At 48.7% G+C, this 27631-nt stretch overlaps 1 protein-coding gene across 4 annotated transcripts in view; it reads left to right on the forward strand.

Annotated features, from left to right (window-relative positions):
* Nucleotides 1–22917, forward strand: part of HUNK (hormonally up-regulated Neu-associated kinase) — a 42964-nt gene extending 20047 nt beyond the window's left edge. For 3 of the 4 annotated variants that reach the window (XM_040056986.1, XM_040056983.1, XM_040056985.1), the window contains exons 3-10: nucleotides 3023–3078; nucleotides 6762–6897; nucleotides 7116–7243; nucleotides 10551–10686; nucleotides 13062–13230; nucleotides 13755–13838; nucleotides 18329–18509; nucleotides 21216–22917. In XM_040056986.1, the coding sequence (XP_039912920.1) occupies nucleotides 3023–3078; nucleotides 6762–6897; nucleotides 7116–7243; nucleotides 10551–10686; nucleotides 13062–13230; nucleotides 13755–13838; nucleotides 18329–18509; nucleotides 21216–21859 (1534 nt within the window). In that variant the 3' untranslated portion in view covers nucleotides 21860–22917. The remainder of the gene's footprint in view (nucleotides 1–3022; nucleotides 3079–6761; nucleotides 6898–7115; nucleotides 7244–10550; nucleotides 10687–13061; nucleotides 13231–13754; nucleotides 13839–18328; nucleotides 18510–21215) is intronic. The other variant, XM_040056984.1, reaches the window with a different exon arrangement.
* The last annotated feature ends 4714 nt before the right edge of the window (nucleotides 22918–27631 follow it).

The following is a 27631-nucleotide window of genomic DNA, read 5'->3' on the forward strand; positions in this document are numbered from 1 at the left end:
CAGAGTGGTGCAAAGAGAGAAATCAGCCCCATCAACAGCAGAACGAGCTCCCAAAGAAGCTCAGCCCGTAGAGATGGTGTATTTTCAGATGCGGGGAATGCCAACTCTGCGCTGCCAGCTCCACGAGCTGGGAAGACATAAATAAATATCTGCTGGTTCTCCAGGCTGTGGGAATGCAGCTCGGCCTTCCTGGCGTGCCTTCATTATTCTAGATTTGACTAATTGTCCCGCAGTTAGACACTCTCAGCATCAGGGAGCTGATCCCTTAGGCAAAGGTAGCACTTCTGGCTCCTTTTGCATTTAATGCCTGAGGGTATTTTTAAGTTCTTCAGCAATGAGTGCTGAGAATTTTCTTATGGGGGAAGACCCATAAATAATCCTTTAGTCTATTTTTTTGGGGAGCCGTGAACAAGATCAGATTGACTTCAGGGAGGGAAGCTGAAAGTGTCCAGAGTCCATGCTTTGTTGTAGTGGAAAAAGAAACACCATTGCCCCCAAAAGTGTTTGGAGGGCTGCATTTCATGCCCTGTATGATAAAGGGTTTGGAACATTAAAGGCGAGTAAGACACTCAGTGAAAGTTGGTGAAGGGTCTGGAGCACAAGTCTTAGCAGCAGCTTCAGATAAGCCTCCTGTTGTAAAAGAGAATTAAAGTTTGCATTGGACAGAGCTGACTTAATGAAGCATTTAGGGTGCTCATGGAAATGGGTCCTAAAGCAGGCGTGCGACTGGGTTGCACCACCACAAAGAGAAATGTGGGAAAGCCTCTTGTCCTGGCTCCTGGTATTGCTCCAAAAATCACTGCTTTCCTGTTGGGGTGGACAGAAACTGTGGTGCATATGGACCATTAGATCAGTTACCACTCACTGGCAAATCTGCTGAGAACAGACAGATGGGTAAACAGCTTTTACCAGGTCTGACTGCGCTCTATACTGAGGCAATATTTACATTTCTATCTTTTTCCTCTCGTGGCCTTAAAATGCCCTGTAATATTTACCTTTTATTTTATTTATACATTTATCTGTTTTTAAACCTTGAATCCTTTAAAATATCTTTTCTGGTGTTCATGGTTAGCCCCCCTGTCATTCATTTGCTATTCTGATTGCCTGGATGTCTTTTCTCCTTAACTTAGAGCTTGCATTTTTGTCCCCTTTCCTTGCCTTTAAAGTCTTGCCTCTTCTTAGCTAGTATTTCATATACTCACAGCTTCCAAATGGTCTTTCTCTTTGCTTTGGGGTGCTGTACCAAGCATGGCAGCGCTGATTTCAGTTTAATTTGAGGCTTTAGAGGTGGTGGTGAGGTGTTGTTTTGTATTTTTTTGTCTCTCCCAGGCTGTTTTTTTCCAAAGTCTCTCCGTTAAGTTCCCAACCCCGATATTCTCCTGGAGACCAATCACACTGTGAAAACCTCCGCCTGCAGGCAGTAAGGATGTCAGACATGAAGCACTGAGCCCTTTTTTGGCAGCAGAGGGAAGCAGGAGTGGGTTGATCCCGATCCATCTGGCAGGGCAGGCTGTCCCTGGATCGAGCCCTTTCTCTGCCCTGTGTGGGAAATGCCTTTAGGAGGATGTGCAGAGCCCCTGGGACAGTGCCAGAGAAGGGAATGTAATCACAGGGTCGTGGAGGGGTTGGGTTGGGAGGGACCTTAAAGTCCACCCAGAGCCACTCCTGCCATGGGCAGGGACACCTTCCACTGTCCCAGGCTGCTCCAAGCCCTGACCAACCTGGCCTTGGGCACTGCCAGGGATCCAGGGGCAGCCACAGCTTCTCTGGGCACCCTGTGCCGGGGCTTTTCCATCCTCACAGCCGGGAATTCCTTCCCAATATCGCATCTAAACTTATTTTCTGTCACTTTGAAGCCATTCCCCCTCTGGAGTGGCTCCAGCAGCTCCTGCTGCTGTTGGACCCCAGCTGTGCTGGTGGGGTCTCTCCTCAGAGGGGCAGAATCCCCCCTGCACCTGCCCATGCTGCGTTTAATGCAGAAAATCCCTCCTGTGCAGGTCCTTGTGGTCTCACTGATGAAGTGAGGGTCATCCTACCTGCAAGTACCCTTCTGCCTCAGTCCAGGCTTGGACTCTTTTCTTTCACAGATCCCTCCTTGTGGAAGTACTTGGCTTGGTTTGCCTCGGTTACTTGTCCTGTTTTATTAAGCTTGATATCTTCATCTGCAATGGAGGTGTCTTTCATCACTGCCTTCACCTTACAAAAAGGCAAAATATCAGGGATGTCACTGGCTTCCCATAATTAGAGCTGATGGCTTTATTATCCAGATTTTTCCGAGGAGAAGCGTCACTGTGGATATCCCAGCATGCTGATTGTTACAAATATTTCCTGTCTGGATGGGGGCAAAAAAATCCGTGTGATGAAGGCTTGGCCAGCTGCTAGGAGTCATGGACGAGTTGTGTAGCAACCAAAACGAGTTTTTTTTTCACATCATAATCAGTGCTCAGTCTGCACAGCTTGGGGGTTTGGGGGGGATTTTCTGGGTGGCATTGGACAAACCATTTCAATCCCTGGGTTTTACCTGTGGCGTGTGGGAATGCCTGCGGTGACCATCTCTGCAAGGAGTTTGGGTGCTGCACCCTCACAGCAGGCTGGTTCTGATCTCTCCTGTACGCAGAGGATAGCCTTGACTCCTCAGATCTCAGGTTTATCCTTCAGCCTTTGGGCTGGAAGGAGAAATTGTCCCTCCAGTTCCGAAGACGTGCCTAAAATGTTTCCAGTTTGTAAGTTTTCTGTCAACTTCCAGTACTTAAGGAACTTGGAGAGCCTGGTTAATTACAGGATGTACTGACAAGTGCTCGTAATGTCATTTTGTGCCAGAAGAATAGGTGGGAAGCAGGGTGTGAAAGCACTGTTAATTTTGGTCAGGATGCATGGGGCTTTCTGCTTTCACTGCGGAACTCTGTGTGCTGCTTTCATTATACATTTGATTATACACAAGTCTTGTACATACACTGATGAGAGTGAGGCAAAGCTGCTTCATTATTTTGGAGACTCACTCAAAATATTTTCTTTCTTTCAGAGACTTGAAGATAGAAAATCTGTTGCTAGATGAAGACAACAATATCAAGCTTATTGGTATGAAACCAGTTTGGCAATTCCAGTAATTAAAATTGTTAGTTTTATAAAGAGAGTTTTTGAGGCTTCATAATCCTCCATGTGACAACTGCTAATGTTGCTGCAGAGAGGAGCTGAGAGAGTATAGATAGCAATCAAGCTGTTCCTGACAGCATTTTGTGGAAAAAAGATGATCCAAATAATTCGGATTTAACTGGGTATGGGAATAATCCTACATCTTAAACCCACATCTTTCAAATCGGGAGCTCGGTAAGGAATTTAAGAATTGACACCACAGAAGTGGTTTATTTTATTATCACCATCGCTTCTTATTTGCTAGGGGCTGGATTCTGCCCCCGTGAACATATGCTTCCACTGAAGTCAGTGGGAGTTGCACACATTTTTAGCAGCTGGCAAAATGCGGTCCTATATTTATATTTGTTAAATTTGCTTCCAGCACCCGGGACAAAATTGGTTTAGAGGGCTGTTAAAGAATAAAAAAGATCAACGGTAGAGCCTTGATTGTATTTAGGTATGAGTTGTATGCGGTGCTTGATTCATTCAAGCTGTGCAGGCACTTTAGATTAATCATCGGTGGGGATAGTCTCTCGCTGCCTTGCATAACTCCCATTAATGTTAATGTGGGCACTGAAAAGAAAATATTCCTTTCATAAAATGCGTGCCAAACATCTGTTTATGTTTCTTTCCGTGCCTGCACTTTTGCCAACAGCAGTGTCTGTGGCTGCAGACTTAAACACTCCACTGGCTCTCTTCGAAAAGTTCCATGGGCTGAAAAGTGGTGAAAACCACTTAACATTCAAACATCCCGGTCAGATGGACGCTCGCTGTGGCGTATGAAGCGCATGCACCGCCAAGCGAGCAAGGGGAGGATGATTAATGAGATCTGAAATAGCCAGGTTTTACTCGGGGAATTCAGATTTGGAAATGCTACCCCGACTTCCAGTGATTACTGTGTAGCGAATCGACGGGCTGGGAAAATAACAGCAAAGAGAGCTCAGGGTTAGCTCAGCTGAGGGTCAGGAGGACGCTGATAAGGGACCATGAATCATTCACCAGTGCTGATGGATACCACCCATTATCCTGATTTAGCAGATAAGCCAGACCAGATGGTTTGCACCAGAGCTCTAGGAACGTCGGATGGATTTACAGAACTCGCATAACTTCCCCGTTATTGGGTGTTTGATTACGCAGCGCTACGTGAGCTTGACATCCAAACCGAGACCTTCCCAGACGATACATGTACAATTCAAACTCACGTGCCAATAAAGCCCGACCCCAGGCCCATTCCTGCAGTTCCGTTTGCTTCGGCCGCGTGGAAAGGTCTCCTCGCAGTGGGTGGTGTGGGAGGAAAAGAGAAAAGAGACAGCTTGATCTTCCACAGCCTCAATAAATGGCCTGCAGCCTGATGTTTAAGCAGAGCAGATTGCAGGCAGTGTGTATGCTAGAACAAAGCAATTAAATCCCACCACCCAGCCGGGGGTGTTGTCGCAAAAGAAAGGTTGCAATATTTTGTGTAGCCTAGACTAGTAATGATCAGCTGTGTCATCACGTGGTCCTTCCCAGGAAGGGTCTTCAGGAGTGAAGAACACATTTTGAGGAATTAAACTGCTGCTTTTCATGACTGGGAGAAGAGACTTGGAGCTACAAAACCATCTCGCTGCTGTTACCTGCTGTGGGGTGAGAGCTTGGTCGCTGTGATTCCTGCAGCAGTAAACACAGGAGTAGCTAATAAAAATAAAAATGTTGTTCTTGTAGTAGCTGTGAAAGGAAGAACAAAAGGTGAAATGAAGATTGAAGATGTGATCCTGAAGTCACTGCTTGTTCATTTCAGTGAGACCTGGATGCCTTGAGCCCTCGGCTGCCTAAGGGCACCTTGGATTTTTTCCTCCTTTTGGCTTTGTGACAAGGTGGTTTAGAGCCTGCTCTCAGATATTCTTCTTGGAAAAATTCCCTTTGAGAGCGCTTACTCTTAGCAGTCTGTTAATCAAACGGAAGAACATCAGGATTGGAACTGTTGGAAATAATCCACCCCTTGTTATCTCCCAGCCCACGTGGTCGGTGTCGGATAAAGACGCCGCTCAAAGACCACGCCAAGTCCTTGGCTTCCTGCTGGGACACCCAACTCTGCTGAGCTCTGTGGAGCTCAGCTTGTCCAGGAGCTGGTGTTTGACAGCTCTTTCCCTGTTCTGTCTGGCAGAGCTGCAGGGATAGCCGTGGCTCCGTAGCCTGGTGTGGATTCCCTGGAGGCGCCGAGGAGGAGCGGAGCGATGCCGTGATGCTCCAGTGGCACGAGCAGTGGGGGTGGTGGAGCTCCCTGTAAAAATATTTACTTGGGAAAACCAAGTGTGGCCTTTGAGCTGAACTCCTGTCATTTGCTGGGCTTCTTGAAAGGGAGAGGCAGGCAGCGGCAGCGAGGTTATCGGTGCTGGCGGTCGCTCTGTTCTCATCAAGATCAGCACGGCATCCTTAATAAAAATAATAAAAATCACGCTGTGATCGCCATGTGCTGACACAGCGCTAATAGCAATATTCTCATTTCCATGGCTATGAAATCCCCGTCCCCAGCATGCATCTGTTTGCACACATTCTGCGTCTTCAGCAGGGGGAAAAAAAATGAAAGGCATAGCAGCTGAAATGAATGAGCTGAAGAAAGTGAATAAGGGGTTGACAACTGAAGCAAGTGAGAGAATGAAAACCTCTCGTGGAGTGTCCCTCCATTGGTAGTGATGAAGGGATGCTGATTGACACCATCACAGCCCTTGCATCCTGTGACTGTAAAACATTACAGTGCGGTCCAGTCACTTGTAGCTGGCACGACACAGCAGGGTAAGGACCAGGAATAATACTGCGTGGAGATATTATTTCTAAGAGTTTTCCAAAGTATTTTACAGTTGACAGAACTCATCTCGGGCCGCAGCTAATGAACACGTTAATTAAGTTAATGGATCCTCTGCAGTGTTTGTAAAAGCCCCAGGGATGGTACATCCCTAGCAGGGATGATTAAGCGGTGTCCAGGGATAATTGTTTTCCATCAGAGGCAAGGAAATGTCTCGATTCTCCCCTCAGTTTTGACAACGTTCTCCAGGAAAGCCCCAGTGAGCCTCTTTAGCTGTGAGAGATGGTGATTCCTGTCTCCCTGTGCCTGCCTGGCCCTCAGAGGTGCAGCCAGTCGAGTGGAAAGCAGTGCTGCCACCATTTAGGCACTCAGGCTCGTCCACTCACTGTGATAATTGGATTTTTTTTGACAGCATTTTTATATCTTTGCCTAGTTTAGTGAGGGAATGAGGCTTATGTGCCTGCCCTGCATTAGGGTGCTCCTAATGCCTTGAGGAACTCCTCAAATTTCAGCCAAATTTGGTTTTCAGCGGGGTGAAAGCGAAAGGACAGGCCAGCACAGCAAGTCCAGCGCAAATAAATGCACAGGTAAAGAAAAGAGCCACAAATTAATGACTGAGAGAGGATATTGAGGAATCAATCAGATAGCAGTGTTCTTACTAGTGGTTATCTGGCACCTCCTAGAAGCAAACTACGTAACATTTTTTGCATGTGGATGAGGTTTTTTTTCTCCATAGGGAGTTCATTGCTTAGCTTTTGGAAAGAAAATGTTCTTTCTTTTTAACTTTTGCTCTAGCACAGTTTGACTGTGTCTCTCTTTCATAACTGTGTCTCTGTGCCTTTCACAGACTTTGGATTGAGCAACTGTGCAGGAATCTTGGGTTATTCTGATCCCTTCAGCACCCAGTGTGGGAGCCCAGCATATGCAGCCCCTGAACTTCTGGCGAGGAAGAAATACGGGCCCAAAATAGACGTTTGGTCCATGTGAGTTACTTCTCGAGTTTATAATTGTTATTGCAAAGAGCAGGGCTGTCTCCAGCTGGATTGGGTGGCTCATTCAGCCTGACCTGAAATGTTCTCAGAGATGGGGCATCAACCCTGTAATGACTGCCAAACATTAAAGATGAAGTGCAGTCTCTAAAAGCTAATTTTTACCTCGTTCCTGATCCTTTCGGTTTCTTTTTCTGCGTGTTTTCTTTCAGTGGGGTGAACATGTATGCCATGCTGACTGGAACGTTACCCTTCACTGTGGAGCCGTTCAGCTTGAGAGCCTTGTACCAAAAGATGGTGGACAAAGAAATGAACCCCTTTCCCACTCAGCTCTCCTCAGGTAATCCAGGGGGGTTGCTGGGAAGCCTTCGGATCCAGCGGGTCACAGCTGTTGCGTGTTGGAATTATGGATCATTTGGGACTGGGAAAAGTTCCTTTTTTCATGTTGGCCTCTGAAAGACCTGCAGGAGTTGTTGCAGCAGGATTCCTTCTGCTTTGACTTCTGGAGAAGCACCAAGTTGTGCTGAATATGAGAGAAGGAACAAATCTGTGAAATTCTGTGGAATTGCTTTTGAGGAGCAGTTGGTCAGTTTTGCACATCCAGAAGATTCTAGCGTAGGGTAAGGATGGATGAAAAGATATTTTGGAATAACAGGTTCCTGGGCATTGTCATGACTGGGGTTGAGTGATAAACTGCCTCAAATGACCTCACATTTGTTATGGAATCGTGACATGCCCTCAGAAAGTTATTTTGGGACAGTTACCTGGGATAACCTTTGTGTGTTCACAAAATGCAAAATGGTTGGTGTATTAGTATTAGAGTTATTAATTCCTGCTTCAGAGCCATGTCACTAGGCAACAGAATCACTTTTCAGCTTGCAGCAAGGCCACTGCCAGCATTTAGAACAAGCTCTCTTTGGTAGCTGGGTTTTATTTTTTTATGCCAAATTTGTTGTCCGTGGAGAGCTTCTGTCTCCTTTTCCCTGGCAGCCTGTTTGCAAAGGGCTTTGGATAAAATTAAAAGATTGCAAATACAAAAAGGGAATGGAAGCCGTTGTTAGAAGGTGTAAAAGAGAACCCTCTGGAACTGAGTCACAAGGTGAATTCTCCAAGTGCAGATTTAGGGTTACACCTTCCACCCTGCAGAAGGCTGGACCCTGAGCAGCAAAACAGATAACATTGCTTTTGACAGGCTTCCTTCTGCTGTTTCATCCATCCTGCCATTTAACAGTGGGGATCAGATTTCCTCTCTCTAGCATCTGTAGCTCACTTGACACTGCGGTCCCCAGGGAAGGCAGGGTTTTGTTTATCCCGTGAGATAAACAAAGAGCCTGAACTTGCAGAGATGATGGCAAGTAAATGGACTAGATTTAAACACGTTAACCTTTGCCCACGGTGGACAAAGGTGCCCATCAGCCCCTGACCCTGTGAGCTCAGCGACATGCCACAGTGTCATTTCGGGTGACATTTGTTCCTGCCACCCTTAGGCTTTGGGTCACTGGGCAGAAACTCTGCTCCCCTGCTCTGGGAGCTGTAGTGCTCGTTAACTTCTTGGGTTTATGGACCTTTTGTTTTAGTCGGGTCTCAAGTTCCGTAAATTCACCTCTAAATAGGGAATTTCTACAGGAGTCCCTTTTACATGTCCAGTACGTTGTCTTTCAAGATTTTGTTTCCTGGTTACTGAACACACAGCCCCATCGTGCAGGTAGCCAGTCTTATCACTGAGCAGCAAAAGCACTTCATCTGGGTGACCTGAAGTGCTGGGTGACCGTGAGCACCCGAAACAACCTGTGTAGCCAAACAGGGAAATTTCAGAGTTGGTGTTTGCTTTTCCCACTTAGGAACCTGTTTCTCATTAAGCCTCTTGAACAACACCTATCTGGTTATTGATTTTAGGTGAGCAGGGGTCAGGTGCTCAGGAAGTTGGTGTTCACCTTGCATATATTCCTTTTCCTTCATGTTTTCTCCCTGGGGAAATCATTTTGCTGTCCACAGCTAAGCTGGAAATGCTCCTTGTGCCATCCCAGATCTCAAACCAGCCAAGGTGCTGTTGTTCCTCTCTGTTGCTCAGGTCTGGGAGCTTCCAGAGGGGAAAGCTTCACTCCAGAATTAGTTTCTCCCAGCCTGAATCTGTTGATCTGTGCACTTCACAAGCTTTATTTAATTAGTTTGCCTCTTGGCAAGGGTGGGGGTGGAGAAGTAGGATTTTTAAGGAGGATTTTAAGGGTGGTTTGGAGATCCAAGCATGGTGGTGTTGAAGGAGGGAGTGCGTGGGTTTGGGGAGAGGGATTCCTCTGGCTCTGAGCCAATGGGATGTGTGAGCTTTCCAACACAGACACGGGGGAGGCACTGGAGCAAGAGGGGATTAAATGGGAGAACAAGGGTTTGTTGTTTGCTCTAACGGGGGTGAGGAAGGGGCACGCCAGGCACACAGAGAGCAGCTTCCAGCAAGTTTGGGAACTCGGATGTGGGCTCTGCCTGCTGCTCCTGCGACGTGGCTGCTGTGGGATAACAAAAATACTGGAGAATGTTTAAGTGAAGCATCTCCCATAAATCAGTGGTTTATGAAGAGAGAGATTAGGAAAAAACCCAGCTGGTGCCTGGCTGAACTGGTAATTCAGAGTAATAAGTCTGTCTTGCACATTCTTGACACAGACAGAGCCCTCTCTCCAGCTGAGACCTGATTTTTGCAGGATATTGTACGCTGAGGTTGCTCAGGCTGTTGGAGCTGGCACCTGTTGGGTCTGACCCTGATTTATTTAGGGAGAAACCCTCCCTTCCTCATCCTCCACCTTCCCCTGGTGCACCAGCCCATCCTGTCCCATCCCACCAACAGGTGTTTTATTCTCATTAAATTGCATGTAGGAGCAGTGAAGCCTAGCCTTGGTAATCTGAGGAATAAAGACCAGACCTAGTTGAAACAGAGTTTATTTTCAGTTCAGAGGGACACTTCTTGTGAGGATTTTAGGCAGATCAATCGATTTCACTGCTTCTAATCATGTAAGAAGCACATGACTTTAAAAACTGAGCATTTTTGCAACAAACTCATGAGCAGTGGTTGAGTGTCATTGAGAGCTGAAGGTTCAGGAGAACAAAGCAAAGGCTGTTAATTTTGCTGTACTCTTTTAATTTGGCTAAAACCTTCTGCAGCTGACTGCAGGTTGGACGGAAGCCAGAGAATTTATCCTTATAATGGCAGAGGGAGCCCAGTTTGCTGTGTCCTCCTTCCCAGGTCTGCATCCCTCCCCTCCACTCACCCTGGTCCATCTCCTCCTGCTTTGAGCACAGTGATTTGTCTCTGACCTGGCTCCAGCCTCTTGCTCTCACGTGGGAATCAAATGTTGGCTCGCCTGCTCCGAAACTTCAAGTGAGCTCTGAGACAAAAAGCGCTTTTCCCCCTCTCCTTTGTAACTCTATAAATCATCGTGACTGTAGATCATTGTTTGTTTTATCATTGTTTGTTTTAGTTACTAATCCCCTACCGGTTCTTCCATTTTCTCAAGGACAGTGGAGCATGCAGTGAGGAAAAGGTTCCTTTTTAGTACGCTCTTGTTCAGGCTACGCACCTGCAGTCACTCATGTGCTGTGTGAGTCGTAAAGCAGATGACAGAGCTGTTGTTTGGGGTTTTTCCTCCATCTCTTCACAGCGGCCATAAACTTCCTGCGCTCTCTGCTGGAGCCAGACCCTGCAAAGAGACCCAACATCCAGCAGGCCCTGGCAAACCGATGGCTCAACGAGAACTACCCCGGGAGAGCACCACCCAACGTCACCTACCCAAACAGGTACAGGGGCAGGGGAGGGGAGGAGAGGAGGAAACCTGCCAGGGAGTCTGCACGTCACGTCCCTGGTGTCCAGGTCCCAGTCACGTGACATATCCTAGGAACTGCTTTTGTGAATCCATCCTAAAGATTATTGAGATTGGCCCTGTGTTGCCTGAAATGCTCCAGAGCAATACCTTAAACTGGAAGCTGCAGTTGCGGTGGATTATTTGCAGGGTGGGGAGGTGTGACAGACAGTTCTGATCTCCTCCTCGCTGGTCAGCAAAAGCCAAGCTGCTTCTCCAGGAGAGCCTCTGCCTGTTTGTGAGGTGCTGTGGGTGAAGGGAATGCGCAAACCGTGGTGAGAAAGGTCAGAGTTTAATGGCTTCGCTTTGTTGGTGGTTGGTGTTGAATACCTGTGCCTGTGAACGTGACTGAAAGCAGGCGGAGAGTGACATTCCTTGACCTGAGGAGAAGAGCAGGTCTCCAGCTCCCAAAGGATGGATGGATGGATGGATGGATGGGTGGATGGATGGGTGGATGGATGGATGGATGGATGGATGGATGGATGGATGGATGGATGGATGTCAAGCATCTTGGATACCTGGGGATATCACTGGGTCCATCCCCTGAAATGAGGAGGCCAAATGTGGGGCCAGCTGCCTGTAATCCCCAGGATATAAAATGATGAATTGCTTCCCAAGGGATGAGGACAAGCAGAGCCATTCTCTCGATATCACTCCTCCAGATTTAGGGGACACGTGAAACTGTAAAGGATAAAAGCCCTTAAAGAAATTCTGTCTTTCATTTTTTTCAAATAATATTACTTTTGTTTAATTAGATGATGTCCCAAGCTTGACCTACCTAGACTCTGTCATACTGCAGCTTTTTAGGGAAAATAACCTGCAAAGTTTTAAATATTTAAAGAGGTGGCCTGGCTCCTTTTGAGCTTGCCTCAGAAAGTACCAGTAGAGTCAGCATCCATGGAATTTCTCCAGTTTTTCCTCAGTGTGCAGATATGGATCAGGTGTGGTGAAATAGTGCATGAAAAACCCCACTGCTGAATTTGCAAAGAATCAATTCCTCTCTTAATCGACACAGAAGGAGCTGTGCTGTGTTCCTTCCACTACTCTGGGAGTAACACACATTGTTCCCAAGACAGGAGCGTGGTAGGAAGGGAAGAGCATGGAGATAAGGCAGGAGAGCAGCAGGAGCTGCATTTTCAGGAGAATATTTTCCCAGGCTTTTTATAGGCTTGCTTTTGTTGAAGAAATTCCCAGAAGGCAAGCAAAAATTTCCCGTTTTGCTGAGCACTTCAAGTCAAAATTGCTTGAATTTCTTTTGCTGCCCAGATGTCTCAATGTGCGGTGGCCAAGATAAGTTTTGCTTTTGAACTTGTGAAAAAGAAAAGACCCAAGCCCAGGCATTCCTTACTGGCAGACAGAGTCTTCAGGAGCACAGGGAGTGAAGGGAAGGAGTTATTTGAGATCTCCCAGACTGTGTTTGACATCTTGTCTGAGCCCTTGTCCGTCAGAGATGGGCCAGGAGTGGGAAGGGTGGGGAGGGATCCCTTGGAAGGGGGAATCTTGCAGAACAAGCTCCCTGTGATAGTAGGCTTGGTATGAGGAGTGGGGAATATCCTCTAGAAACAACTGGAACCCAGCATTTCTCTGGAGATGGATGGGAGCTGATGGGTCCCTCTGGGAAGCTGGCCAGCCCGTTTAGAAGTCTAAAGAGGAGCAGAGTTCTTTGGAAAAATCTGGTTTTAACTCAGACTGAGCCAATGCTTTGGCATTTCCACAAGACCTCTGTGCTGCTTTTCTCGCCTTGGCTGAGACTGTTCCAGACTTTGTTGAAGAGAGAGACATAAACACGGCTTGTACTTGTGGCAGGAGGCGAGCAGCAGCGTTGCCATTCTGAGCTGCAGGAATTATTCTGTGCATCCCCTTTCTCCAGCAGGAAATTCCCTGGCTAATTAGTGCATGGATACTGCTCAGCAGGTAAGGGGGTGAGGCTCAGAGCAGTGCTGTTTGATAACAAGAAAAGAGGCTTTTCAGAGAGCCAGATCTGGGTTGGATTTTACCCCTTTTCCTTCAAAACCAGCTCATCTTAATGATTTTCAGTGGTCAGGTGTAGGGTGACAAATGGCCTGAGCATCACGGTGCCATTTCCCATCAGGGATGGACACAGCGGGCACAGTCCTGTCCATTCAGCTTCCTGCAGCTCCTGTGTTCCCAGATATCCCTCCTTTCCCTTCCTGCTCACAGCAGAAGGGAACTGATCACCCCCAGGCTGCTGAGCCCTCGGGGGCCTCCTCTTGGTGTTCTGCCTCGTGTCCCTGAGGCTCTGTCACTGAGAGGACGGCCCAAAACTCCAGCCCTGCCTCTCTCCCTGTGCAGGATTCACCTGGAGGACCTGAGCCAGAGCGTCCTGCTGCACATGACTGAGAAGCTGGGCTACAAGAACAGCGATGTCATCAACACCGTGCTCTCCAACAGGGCCAGCCACACGCTGGCCATCTACTTCCTGCTCAACAAGAAGCTGGAGCGCTACCTGGCCAGCCTCAGGGTGAGCACTGCCTCCTGCCACTCTGGGGGAGGAGGGCAGGAAAAGTGGCCTGGCTTGCTGGCATCTGATCTCACAGAGTTGTGGAGAGTCCCAAGGGTCATCCGTCGTGGAGCGCCGTGTCCCTGTGTTGAAGTAGTTCTGTTGCCTGCAATGCCAATAACAGCATTTCTTGAGTCAGGACATCAAGAAGAAGCTTAAGAGCTCTTCGACTTATTTAGCTTTTAAGTGAAAACTCAGCTGGAAGTTTTACCTGATGTAATCTCTCCTGGCCCCTGAGCACGGCTTAGGCCTTCCCATTTGACAGTGGCGTCTTAGGGTTTTTTTTTCTTTCCTCAGTCCTTTTGACATTAGTGATGATGCCACCAATGATACTTAAAATGTAATGGACCAAATCCATCACCCCTGTAAGGTGATGCTGCTCTGCTGAGTGCCAAGAGTGGGTACAGTCCATTAAGCAGTAATCAAACGTTAGTTTTCTCTAATTATCTTACGTATTTTACTTTTCTGTGCTTGTCTCTCCACAGAAGGCTGAAGGCCAGGACGGTATTTGCCACAAGAACCAGCTCTACCAGACAGACAAATACAAGGCAAATAAAGACTCCTACGAGGTAAAGCTCACCAAAGCTTGTTGAAGTGCCTTGAAAGCAGATTGAATTTGAGCATCCTTGGTGATTGTGGTTAAAGTGGTGGGTTTGTGGACCTGTGGAGGAAAGAAAGACCCGTGGTCTTGCCTGTGCAGGACAAATAACTCCCTTTATTTCTTTCCAAAGAAACAAACAGTCACCCCCTAGAGAGGAAACAGAAAGGTGGCTTTCAGGGTTTTCAAAGAAATTAAGTGTTTTTAAATCTCTGTTTAGCAAAATGATGCAAACACAGGGGGCTCCATAGCTTCATTGTGGGGTGCAAGTTCTGGTGTTATAAAAAGATGAAAACTGAGTGTTCTCGAGGCTCTGAGCCTCGAGACCTCGGTGCTGTAGGACAGAGAGCTGAGTGACAGCCAGGGTGACCTTCCTGGTGTCCTGGGCCAACCCTGGCCTGGCTGCCAGGAGCACTGAAGCTCTATTAGCACAACACTCCTCAAAGTCAATTTTCTCTGCTCCCTAGCAGAAGTGATGCAGGATCAGCCCACTGCATCACGAAGGAATTCCCTTGGGTACACAAAAGACTTAACCTCTTGCTTTTTGTTGGTCTCCAGTCTTCTTGCCTGCAAGCAGAGAGGGTATTTTGTACTAAATCATGGCTGGATTTTTCTTCCCCTGGCTGATTCTTTGCCAAGCACTAAAATTACAGGAGTAATATGAGCTGTGCACGTCTTCCCTGCCAACACAAAGAGCAGCATTCTTGAGGAGTCTGCCTGTTCCAAAAGCTGCTCCTCAGCCCTGGATTGATGATCTAATTGCAGGGGCAGATTTGTGTCGTGGCTGGTTTTGTTTATTATAAAGGCTGCTCGCGAGGCAAGCTGAACTGCGAGCCAGACGGAAATATCAGGGCAAAGCGCTTATTCTTCCCTTGAATAAATCCAAACTGCCTCGCTTGGAATGGATCAGCGGTGGATAGACTCAATGAATGTGATATTCCACAGAGCTCTCACAACTTACTCAAGCTGTTGCAGGGCAACATTCCCTGGAAACAGGGGCGGGTACTGGGAATTGAGCTTCAAATCCTGCATGGAGCATCTTGGTTCTGTCTGGAGCAGGTGCTGGTGCCACTTCCCTGAGCAGCGCCAGGGCCACTGTGCTCTGGGATTCTGCATTCTCCAGGGATCAGCTCACAGCTTCTGCTCCTGTGCAGGGAGGGGAGCAAGGCCTGCCTGGAGAGTTCACTGCCCTCAGGAAAACTGGGAACTAGCAGCAGTGTGGCCCCAGTTTGGTTTGGAGGCTTGTTGAGGACAGGAGCTCCCTTCAAAGCCTCTCCTGCACTCGGAGTTAGTCCCAGGATAGCTGTTTACAGGATGAGGGGGTGTCTTTCCTGAAATACTTGCCAGGATGCACTCCCTGTGCAGACATTGCAATAATAATAACAGTGATAATGGTAACAGCCTGTTCTCCTGCTGCATGGGCACAGAACGTGGAAGTGGAGCTCAGGCTGGGCTGGGGGAGGGTGTCCCTGCCCGTGGCCGGGGGTGGACTCGGCAGGGACTCGGGGGGAGGGGTTTTGTAAGCTCAGGAAGGTTCATGAGCTGGAGATGGAATGCCCTTATCCCTCCGCGCCGTTTCCAGAGCAGGAATTGGGAGCCAGTGGTCCCTAGGGAGCAGAGCTGCAGGTTGCCATGGGAATAGGAGGGGAGGGATGGTCAGCTCCGGCTGCAGCAGGCAGGGAATTCCTCCCACCTCTCCCCAGCCATGGGAAATAAGGACCTGCCTTCAGGAGGGGCTGCCAGCAGCTGGGGCAGGCAGGGGCACACGGGCAGTGGTCACTTCTCCTCCACCAGGTCCCCTGATCCGGGGTGCAGAGGGGCCCAGGCTGTTTCCAGGCTGGTGCCACTGGGGTGCTCAGCACAGATGGGCTGTGCAGGGAGAGGGAGACAGGCAGCACTCTGTGGCTCTCTCCATCTCTTTATTTGTGGAAGGGGTCTCGGGATGAATGGCTGTCCCTCCAGGGGACAGCTAAGTGCGCTCAGAGGTGGAATTTGCAATTTTTGAAAACCCGTCTCCTTGTCCTGTCAGACGTGGCCAAGGCAAATACCCTTTATCTGCCTTTCAAAGCCATTGCTGGGACTAAGAGTAGGTTTGAGGGTCAAGGTCAGGACAGGAAATAGCAGAGGGTGATGTAATTCCCAACCTATTCAAGCATAACATACCGGTGCAGCTCCTGCATGATGGGACAGCGGCTCCGCAGTGCAGAGGGAACTCTTACAACTCCCCTGAATGAAGTCTTCCTTCCCTGTTCAAATGTAAGTGCTTGGCACCTTGGCAGTTCAGGGCTTTGGTCCTGAGCCTCTCACAACCGTGGTCATTAGGGAGCAGCGTTAGCAGTTTTAGAAATACTTCCAAGACGATTCGCAAAGTTCATCCAGTGTGAAGTCATTAATTGCCAGCTCCGGATATGTGAATTTCCTTTGCCAGGGGTGCTTTGATTGTGTGGAGTGGCAGTGTTGCTGTGGCTGAGAGAATGTGCCAGCAGGGTGAGGGCAAAGGCAGCAGCGCTTGGCAGGTGAGGAGCTGCAGCTTGGCTCGTGCACCATCGGGATAAAAATAGTGCAGCCCTGGCACGTCCTGCACTCAGACAGAGGCTGCAGCAGCAGCCCGCAGGCTCTTCCTCACCTGTCCAAAATAGCAATCCTGACAATCTGGATTGGCTCCTGTGGGCCTAATATAGTCACCACTTGGTCTCATGCTCACAAGTACCTTTATAAAAAGATCCTGGGGACAGCCTGGTCTCTCCTGAAGGCTCTCTCGGCAGCAGAGTTTCAGAGCCGTGGGAGGAAACACAGCGTGGTGGGCTCAGAACACGCTGCACACCTTCCCCTGGCTGCTGTGGCAGGGTGATGTCCCCACAGTGTCATAAGCAGTTTTATTGCTGCTGTCGTGTTTGCTGTTGCTACCACTCCACCCTCACCAGGAGGGACCGTGCCCCCCGAGGCATTGCCTGATCCACAGTTACTCCAAGCACAAGGACAGGCTCCTCCACAGGTGGACAGAGGTGTCCAGCTCCATCAGGGCTCCTCTGTGGGGGTGGAAGGGTCAGCCAGCTGCAGCTAGCCAGAGGGAAAGGAGTTGGAAGGCATAAGGGGTGGATGGGGGCAAAAAACTCGTGCATGAGTTGAAACCAGTGAGGAGCTCACAGAGGATCTCAGGTTCTTCTTCTCCCAGGTCACCCACCTAACCCTGTCGGTATTAAAACTAAAAACTTTGGTTTGTGAGTCACTGAAGGTCTTCTTTCCAACTCTACAACTCCTGCAGAGTCCAGCAGTGCCCAGATGCTGTCTGTGCAGGGAGCCAGGCTCCATCTGAGCTGGGAATGTCCATAATGAGTCCAGATTTTTCCCTCTTTGGTGTCTGTCTTGCTTCCAGAGCTCTTCCAGACCCAAGTGAATCCAAATTGTCTTCTGCATCTTTCTTTTCCTCTCTCCAGTGTTTTTATGCACTTTGAGGATTTTCCTAGACTCCACCTCAGTGAGCTTGCAAAAGAAAATCAAAAGTGGCAGTGCATAATTACCAGGCAAAACACAGGCACATAACTGGGGGAAGGAACTTTCCTTCACTTTTTAAAAAAGTCTTGTACTTACAGTGACCTTTTAATCAGATGCAGCAAAACATGTTGCTTAAATGACAACTGTGACCACAAAAACAACCCCAAACCAACCAGAACCATTTCTTTAATGTGAAATAAGACTTTGGGCTCCCCTGGAAATCAATGGCAGGTAAAGGGTGTTAAGCAGTTTGCCAAATCCTTTCTGTGACTGAAAGGAGATGCAATGAATTTTCACTGTAAAATGGGGCTTGGAAAATTGGCTTCCTTTTCAGAGTCCTGCTCCCAGGTTCTGTTTTTCCTCTGTCATCACTGGAGATCAAACCTATCTTCTTCTTCTTCTTCTTCTTGCAATCCCACCTTCAGCTGCCTTCCCCAGCATGACCAGGAGTTAGGGCTCAGGGAAGGAGGGGCTCAACAATTTTCTCCCCCTCCACGTCTTGTGCCGTTGCAGAGACGCTGTAAAAGCAAGGGCTGTATTCCCCCAGATCTTGTCTGGACAGAAGATAGATGACTCAAAGGCTTTAAGCTTCTTTAAAACTTTGCAGTTCACCTTTTAAATCTCAGAGGGTGTGGAGTAAAGAGAAATCAAAGACTTCTTTCAGTGCTTAAGTAGGGTATTTCAGGTATGGAGGAGCACAAACCTTCATCTGCTTTCTCCAAGAGAAAACTTTCCTTTTCCTTTAATTTTCCAAAGCCAGCTTTGACACTGCCTGAATGTCAGAACAGATGGGAGCCGTGAAATCATGGCAACCTTATCAGAGGAAAAACGAGGATTTAGTTATCCCGAGCAGTCAGAATAAATTCCTTGTAAATACATAGTACTTAATCCACCTTGTAGGTCTGGAGCTCACTGAAACTTCCCTTGAGTAAACCAAATTGTTCTTGTTTGTTTTGCAACCTAAAGGACAAAAAACTCAAAGAGCAAGAAAAGAAAGGGGAGATTCTTCACCGTCAGCTCCCAAAGAAAACTGAGAAAAGTCCAGTTTCATATAGACAGCCTTCTTCCTGTCTTATCTCACAGATCCAGAACACCAAGGCTCTGCTGAAGGACCGGAAAGTCTCCAAGGCTGGGGGTCCGGACAAAGGTCAGTGGGAGAAAGGCCAGTGCTGGCTCTGTGCGTGTGCATGTGTGGTGTGGTGCTTTGAGCCCGTCCCGTCCTGCCTGGGGTGTGCTTGTGAGCAAAGACTCCGGGTTTGCATTCCCTGTGGCTCTGGGGGTGGTGTGGCAGAGAGCCTGGGTCGTGTCAGCACAGGTGGAATGGAACGCCGCCGTCAGGTTTCCGTGTTTCCAGGAGGAAACCGTGCTGGTGCTCAGTAGCCAGGAGCCCTCGCTTTCTGTGTTTGACAGAATTCCTGCAGTGCTTTAAAGAGGCAGATTCTTCCCCTGTTTACGTGTCCTCGCATGAGATCGTCCCCGCTCACACTGGTGTTTTGAAAGCATCACCACTCACCCCGGATCACCGAGGAACCAGAGCTGGTAGCCAAGCTTCTTCCTACCAGCTGCTGTGTTGGCTAAGGAGCAACATGGGAGAATCCCTGACCTCCAGGAGTCCCTGGGAGGAGCTGATGGTGCAGGGGTGGGAAAGAGGCAGCCTCCAGGAAAGGCAGGTGGGACTGCCAACCTCAGCAACTGCCCATCAGCGACAGGAGCGGGGGAATCGTGAGCAGGGAAAGGAAAAGATGTGACAGCCAGAGGAGAGCAGGGCATTCATCACAAAGGGCAGCCTGAGAGGGGTGGGAGAAAACTGCTGGCAAAAGGAGGGCAGAGAAAGGAGTGGAGGAAAAGGGGAGTCAGCAGGGAAAATGGGCTGTGGGCAGTGCACACCTGGATGGAGACGCTGAGGAGCAGGAAGGTGACGTAGCCCACTGTTAAACAGGGAACTAAATGAGTGTATTTCCGCACACTACAGAGAGGAGTGGGGAAATACAGTGATGTCAAATATTTACTGTGGTGTTAGGGGGTTATCCAGAGTGGTGCCTTGTGATGCTTTCATGCTCGTTGTCGTGATTTGATGACTTATCATTTGTTGTGCTCATCGTGAAAAAAATTGTCCAAATAGTCTGGCAGCACAGGAACCTCTGCTGCAAGGTGGAGTCCAGAGAGCTGGTCAGGAATGGGACATACTTCCTGTGAAAAAATGTAAAAAAAAAATTTAAAATGCTCATTTTGCCCAGATTTGCTGTCCCTTTTGGGAGGAAGGCACAAGGGGGAAAGAAATCTCATTCATTCTTTCCCTCTTTATGTTTTTCCCTGCTTTTTTGTTCTGAAACCTGAAAATCATGCAGATCTCAACTAAAGCATCTGTCTGCTTATGGAGACTATGTTTTGACACATCTTAAATAATTTTGGCCAGTTTTAGAAAGAAACTAAAGGTCAGATTGAACTTCTTTCTACTTTTACCGGATGAGTGTGAGCTTTCATCCTGTTCATCCATTCAGGTCTCAACCCCTGGCAAGACCATCCTTCCACAAGAAGTACATGTGAGATTTGTGGCTGTGACCTGAGTGCTGGCAGAGCTAAATTATTTCAGGTCCTTTTTAGATGATTTGAGACCGAGGGAACTTATGGAACAGCTACCAGTTAATTCAATTAGAGGGACCTGGCAGTCAGGTTCCTTGGACAGCTTTCCATCAAGGCAGCAAAACGTGCTTGCTTGTGATTAGCTTGGCAGAAGGCAGTGACAGCATTCTGTAGGAGCTGAGGAGATCTTCTCCACGAGCTGTTTTGTTTGACTGGGCCAAATCCTGCAAAGTTTGTTCCATTTATTTTCAGAACCTTGCTGGAGGAAGGTTCTCACTGAAGCTGATGCAGCAAATCCATTCCAACTGTAACAGCCTGAATCTGGCCCGGTGCTGCTACTCCATATTTACATGTGTGAAACCAGGAACAGATTTTGTTCCAAAATGGAAGGAGAGCCACCAGGGATTAACTCACTGCACTCCCCTGTGCCTCTAGGTGTGCCAGTGAATGCAGGCCCAGCAAGAGCCACACAAAGTTGTGCTAAGAGAGGAGAACTGTGAGATTTCTCAGGCATGGCATGAAGAGGATATAATTAATACAAACAGCTTGAAGACATCTGTGGTTTTCCCTTTCAAGTCCCTGTCTCAGTTAAAGCACTTTTCCTGCCTGTGAGGAACAGGGCAGATAAATTACCCGGGAAACAACCATGTTAGTATTAAGGGAGGATGCAGGAATGGGGTTCTGAGTGTATCCCAGACCCAGATTTGCTGTACCGGGTGCATTTATCAGGTTCCTGTGTTGGAGGTGCCCACCAGGGCAGGCAGTGCTGGTAACTGCAAAGTGCTCTTTTGCTTCCCTTGGTGCCTTGGGAAGCCTGACCTGAAACAGAGACTGGTCAGAGCTAGAGAATAAAGCAGGTATTTATTGAAAGGCCTCCAGGATACACCTTGGGCAGGACAAGAGCGATCCTGACCAGGGCTACACCCAAGGTGGAAAAAGAATGCTCACAAAATGGACAACTGGTCACGAGAGCTTACATTTTCGTAAGTTTTGGTCCATTTGCATATTGGGGTTTAATTGTCCAGTTACAGCTTCAGGTTGTGAGGTCCCATCCTCCTTGTTACTCCCTTCAGCCACCGTCATTTGTGCTGTTGGGCTGAAAGTTGTCCTTGGTCCTTAGCAGGAGAAGGATTTGATTTGTCTCCCTGTTCTCTGAAGAGTGCTGACTGGCACTTAATGTGAGGCTCAGAACTGAATCCCTGGGCAGCACAGAATCTGAAAAACATGAAAGCTACAACTTTAGGCATCACCCTCTCCCGTTCCTTTGCAGACTCCGGCGGTGGCGTGAGCCCTTTCCACGAGCCCCTGGCACCCAAGACGGGCTGTGTCACTTCCAGCTCCCTGGAATACCTGGAGGTCCAGCAGCCGCCCCCCAGGACGCCCCGGCTCCTCAAGAGGCAGGAGTCTCCCCAGCCGGAGCCGTCCCGGATCGGCAGCCGGGCCAAGGACTCCCCTCTCATCCTGAATATTGTGCACTCCTTCGAGTCAGTTGACAGAGAGGACCAGATAGACCAGGTTTCCCCCTCTCACCAGTACAGGATTTTAGGCTCGCCAATGAATTTCCCTTACAAAAGCTCGAGTGAAAGGACACTGTCCCCGCTCTTTCCCCCAGGGAGCACGTCCCCCGTCCACCCCACCCAGGTCTCTTTCACGTACGAAGAGAAGGCGTACCAGGCAAAGGAAGAAGCGGTGTCCCCTACTCAGCTGGTGCCCAGCAATTCCCTGGGCAGCCCAAACTGTGTGAAAAGCAGGGGCAGGTTCCCCATGATGGGGATCGGACAGATGCTGCGGAAGAGGAACCAGACCATGCAGTCGGCGGGCGAGAAGCCCCTGGAAGCCAGGATGCCTCAGCTGCAGCAGATGAGCCCCACACAGATTTCCTTCAACACAGAGGCTGTCAGTGGCCAGTGTTAGTCTGACATCCTGGGATTTGACCTGCTCTTCTCTGGGATCCAACCTTTTTCTCCTTTAAGCTAGAAGAGAAAGCCACGGGCACGTTGCTGTCACTGCGGGGTGCCCCGCAGCGGTGCAGCACAGGAAATCGGAGGTTTGCTTGCAAGGAAGGCATTGTCCTGCATATTAAAGCTGAAAGAAAAGGGCTCTGCTTGTGCTGTTAAGAAATATTCGCATTTGGCATCTGACTGTACAGTAAAACATCCTGCAAGAGCTGCGTGTGAATCTGTATTTTCACTGCTCTCACCTGCTGTGGCAGCGGGGTTGGTCGGGAGCACCGAGGGTTTGGTTCCTCCGGGAAATCTGTGGTGCCACGGCTGCCGGGCCAGGATCTGTGGTGAGACTGTCCCTGCTGCAGGCATTGTCCCTGGGGCAGGCAAGGGGGAAAACCCCGGATACTCTGTCCAGTGTGAGCTTGCTGACAAGCCCTGCCGAGAAGATGAAGGCGGTGGAAGCTTGAATAAAGACACGAGTGGTCTAATTCAGAAAAAGTGGGAATATTGGAATTCCAAGCAGATTTTACTGTTAATTACATAAAGTAGGTAATAACGCAACCTTTTTTTTTTTTTTTTTTTTTTTTAAATAAAGAAAACTGTGGTTTAATCATGTCACAAGAAACATGATTATTTAAAAAGAAGTGTCATCGTGTGGAAATTCACTGCATTAAAGGCCAGTTCCATTCATATGAGGGGTCTGCAAGCAGGTGCTTCAAACAGAAATCCAGATTGCAACAGGCCGTGTTTAAACAATCAGCCAGCTCCTGCATTAGCCCCTGTTACATCAAGGCAGCATTGGACACACCTGAAGGCTTCTCTGAGCGTGCAGTGAATTAAACAGACTAGCAAAGGACACATGAACCTGTACCAAGTCCGTTTTATACTCCGAGATTGGTAATGTAGTGGTTACCAAAAATTGGGTATTGTTACGAGCAGTGAAGATTAACTTTCTTAAAAGACACCGTGTTCTGTATACCAGTCTTTTTTTTCTAAGTAAATGATACATCTGAGAGCTTGGCAACATTTTTTTTTGGTTCTGTTTCTGTCCTCAGACCCTTTCCTATAAATTAGAAGGTTTAGCCAAAGACAAAGACGGCTCTTTTCTCTCGTCTGTACGACCCCTGTGTACATGTTTGTGTGTTCAGAGCATCTCTGCAAAGCTGCTTCCAGCCTGGTTCCCCCATGGGCAGCTCTGGCCCACACTGTTCCCAACACTGAATGTCATTTCCAAACCCAGGAAGCAGAGGTGGTGTCTTCTTGTCTTTGGCAGATGGGATGTTGCCACTGGTAGGAATCCAGGCCCTATTTTCATCCACAATTTTACAATTTCATTGCCATGTTGGTGTGCGTGCAGATGCTTTGGGAAGTTTTCCTTGCAGTTCCATGAGCAGGATATTCAGAGCCTGGGTCAGGAGGGGCAGCAGAGGCAGGGGAGGAGGTCCCCAGCAGCGCCCACGGCTGAGCCTTTGCTCCTGGTTTGCAGCATGACACGGGCCTGACATCAAAATCTGCAGGAAAAAGTGGACATTAATCCAAATACCGACAGACAACTGGACTGCTCAGTGCTGGCAAAACCAGCAGAGTGGTGCCCAGAGCACCTGTCTCATCCCTGCAGGTGGGACCTTCTGTTAGCACTGGAGTTTGGCACTGGGGAGTCCACGTGCATCTTGGACCCTTCAGTGGAGAGAGGACTCCCACCTCTGAGGGAGTTGTGCTGCCTGTAAAATAATACACACGAAAGCCCCAAGATGATGAGAAAAGACAGCCCTGGAATAATTTTACCCATTTTCAGATCAGGAAGTGTTGCATTCTGTTTGTAGAGGACACTCGTGCCTCCCAGGGGGCCATTTTAGCGCCTTCATCTATAAACGCCGGAGCATTCTCATTCTCTTTGTGCTAAGAACACGTTTGTGCTGCCAAGCCAGTGGGCAGGGACCACTGAAATCAGGGACCACTGAAATCCCCCCCTTTGTGTGCATCCTACTCACATACCCGACGAGATGGCAGATGCCGACTTGAATTACAAACTCAGGTTTATTTGGAACCCAATAAAAGGCTGGGGGAGGCAGGAAAGAAAAATGTTTTGGTTGGGTTTGTTTCCTTTTTTTTCTTTTTTTTTTTTTTGGTTTGTTTTGTTTTGATTTGGTTTGGTTGTGTTTTTTGGTTTTTGTTTTTTTTTTTTTGTGGAAGCACAGGAAGTACGTGTAAGAATCAGAGTGAAAACAAGTGTTAAATCTTCTACCACATTTACAGAGAATATAGGAGTACTACACTGCTAAAACATAACCGTGTGCTCAGCATAGTCAGTAGCAATGTACAGTCCAACTGCAGTGACCGCAGAAGGGACCCGCTGAATATCATGGTGGAAATTCCAGGGGGGAAAAGCTGTATTTGGTATCATTATTAAATATATGTACTTTTTGAACAAGATTGCCACAGACTGCTGACTTTGTTTGCCAGCTCACTGTGTAGCAAAGATAATATCGGGGCAAAAGCTACAAGGCCAGGTTGGATGGGGCTTGGAGCAACTCGGTCTAGTGGAAGGTTGAGATCTTTTTCTGGTGTTTGCCTCAGTCTTGGCACCAAACCTGTCACGAATCCAAATCTGACAGCTGAGAACAGACCTCACCTTTCAGGTTAGGTGTTGGGAAAAGAGCAGCTCTGAGCTTTGGTGCGAGATGGAAACATCTCTGTGGGGCCTTTCTGAGCTGCTGCAGAGCCCAGCAGAATCAGTGGAGCAGCTGTGAAACACTTGCTGGAGTGTTTTGCAAACTGACGGATCACTGGGCAGCAGGATCCAGAGTGGTAAAAGGGTTCTTGTTCAGGCTCTTCTGCCTGGAAAGACAGGTGTTGGATTTATTCAGCGAGAAAGAGCAGAAATCAGCAGCTGTTGCTGAAGGTGTTGGTCTTTGTACTTCTCCCGTAAACGGGCTGCTAAATGCTGAAAGATCTCTCTGCTTGTAGCACACCTTGGAGCTCATATGGCCCATGCTTATCCAGAAGTGAGCAGAAAATTCAGGGGCACTGCTGCTGTGTGCAGGAGTTCGGATTTTGCCTGTCTCTTCCCCGATTTTTCCATCCTCTGCGGCCACAAGTGGTCAATTTTCTCTCGTGTATCCTCCCTCCTCATGGCATCACAGAACTGTTCAATATTTGATCTCAAAGGAAACCTGCAATAGGATGCTTTCTGTTGCTGAGGCACAGGCAATCAGAAGAACAAAGGGCTTCCAGATAGAGCCTGGAATGGGTTTGGAGTTTGCAGGAGCATCTCTGCTGTCTCCCTGCTGATACCAGGAGAGAAGAAATAAAATGTTTATTGAGTAAGGGTGAAGTGCTAAGTCTGTTTTAAAATTAAACAAGCTTAAATTATTAATGTTTGTATGAAGAGCACTCTTCTTCACAAGAGAAAAAACCCAATTCTTTGTATCTCTCACAAGCAGAAAGGACAGAATCCAGAACAAAGCAAGGTCACATTTCCAGATGGCTGTTTGATAAAATGAGGCTTTTCTCTCCCATCTCTGCCTGCTCCCAGACAATATGCCCGAGTGTGAACTTGGAACCATGTTTCCTGTGCATCCCAATGAGCTGGTTAGAGTTTCCTCTAGCTGCTCACCAATCCTCATAAAATCTGGAAGATGTCTGAATTCAGACTCCCTTTGGTAGAAAGCAGCCAAGAGGGCTCAGACATTTTTCTGGAGGCTGAGGGATGCTGGAATATGGGATTTGTGACAGGCGCTGTCAGGCTTGACCTTTTCTGACAGCTTGTAACCAGAAATCCAAGGCCTTTTTCTTTGTTTAAAAATGAAGGAAGATTTCAGTTGTGAAAGGAACAATCTGCAATGGATCTGCCTCAACCTTCACAGCAAGAACTACTCAACCTTTCCCATTCCCAGCCCCAGAGACAGGAGATTCAGTTTCTCCTGTGTGGCAGAAGAGAACACAACAGGATTGTGCAAAGGTGTCACTGCAGTTGCCAGGGATGGGCCCTCGCTCTGTCGGCACGTGGTGACAAAACTCACAGGTCACCAGCTCTCCTGGCCTCAAAGCGAATCTGAGAGCTTTGAACCTGCTGTTAACATTTCTGGAGCTCCAGGCTCTGTTGAGAGTGACACTGCAGCTCGAGGTGCAGAGTCCTGGATGAAAAGACCTGGATGCTTCAGAATATAAGGCCGGGGAAAACAAAGTGGCTGAGAACACAAATTTAGGTGAGATGGGAATGCACCTGGTGCCTCTCCCCAAACTGAAAGTAGTTCTGTGCTAACCTTTCCCCTTCCTAAATGAGTGATGCTTCTGAAAGCACATCCAGCAGCTGTGTTTGGGGTTTCTCTGCTGAACCAGCATTCCTAGCAGCACTTGCTGTGCAACGCTCACTTTGGCTGGAGCAGCTCCACTGCAGTGTCAGGGCTGGTGCAACATCTGAAGGTTGGAAAGGGCGCTGCCAGGGAGGCTCCCTGCCAGGCAGGGCTGTCAGGAGAGGGGCTCAGGCCTGGCCCTGGCAGAGCAGCTGCAGAACTGTAAAATCACAGGTACACAGGTGTTGGCCCTAAGGGCTGGGATGCCTCTCTGCAAGCAGGAGAGGGTGGGGCACACAGCTCTCCTTTGGGAGACATTCAGTACAGCTCATAGCCAAAACTGCACTGTGGACAGGTGTTTCAGTGTCCGTTCTATCAAGAAATCACTGGGAAATGGGGGGTGGGCAATGATTCGGGGTCTGTGTCAGCTGCCCTTACTGTACATCTGCAGAAATGCCACTGGGGCGGAGCAGAGCAGGTTGTCCGGTGCCTTACAAGGACAATGGATCACCACACCCCAGGGGCCCCTCTTACAGCACTCCATTTCAGTGTTTCAGCCACGGATGCAGCTGGCTGTGACCCCTCTGTCCTTCCCTGGTGGCTGGGTTGGGGTGTGAGCCTTCAGCTGTCCTGGGGTGTCCCTGAGTGCACTTGTGCATTGCTGCTGCTCAGGGTGCATTACCTGTGGGGTTGAGCCCCTCCAAGGCTGCTGAATGCACGGGGTGTTGGATGTATCAATGCCTGCAGTTGTTAGCCACAGTTGTCACTCCCCTTCTCCTCTGTGTCCCATGGAGGCACTGAGGGACAGGGATGGGGCAGTGTGAGTCCAGAAGGGAGCTGCCAGTGCTTCAGAGCTCTTGGGCTCTGACCTGGCAAATCCCATGGATGGAAAACCCCGAGTTTTCTTTTTCCCTGAGCTGTGCTCTCTTTCCCTCGTGGAAGAGACGACATATTTAGGTCTGCTCTCTGGAGGGAAGCTCCAAACTGAGGGCAGTCCCTGAGTTTTCCTGTGCTGAGGGACCAGGAAAGGACTCATGTCCAAGGTGTGTGCCAGCTCCAAGATGTGTTTGTGGCACTTGGTGTCTGTCTGTCCTGCCTGTAGCTGTGGGCAGAGCCATGAGAGATGCTTGTGCCCCATCCTGAGTGAGGAGCTGGGCTGGCAGATGGCCTGGGGCTGGGACTAGAGCACTTCAAACACTTACTCTGTCTCCAAGTGTCAGCAAAATGCTGTCTTGCCCACCCCCAGCCCAGGTTTTTCCTGGGTTGAGATCGAACATTTCACTGCAGGGGAGGATGTGCTAGGATCATAGTCCAGGCTACTGTGACTGCCTGGCCTCTCTGGTCCAGGCTGGGAGCTGTGGCATGGGGACCTGAGGTGACATGAGCTCTGCATGGACACACCCACAGACCTGCTGACCTGTGGTCTCTCCTGATTCCCCTGCCCC

The sequence above is a fragment of the Hirundo rustica genome, chromosome 2 (genome assembly GCF_015227805.2).
Source record: "Hirundo rustica isolate bHirRus1 chromosome 2, bHirRus1.pri.v3, whole genome shotgun sequence".
NCBI classification, from domain to species: Eukaryota; Metazoa; Chordata; class Aves; order Passeriformes; family Hirundinidae; genus Hirundo; species Hirundo rustica.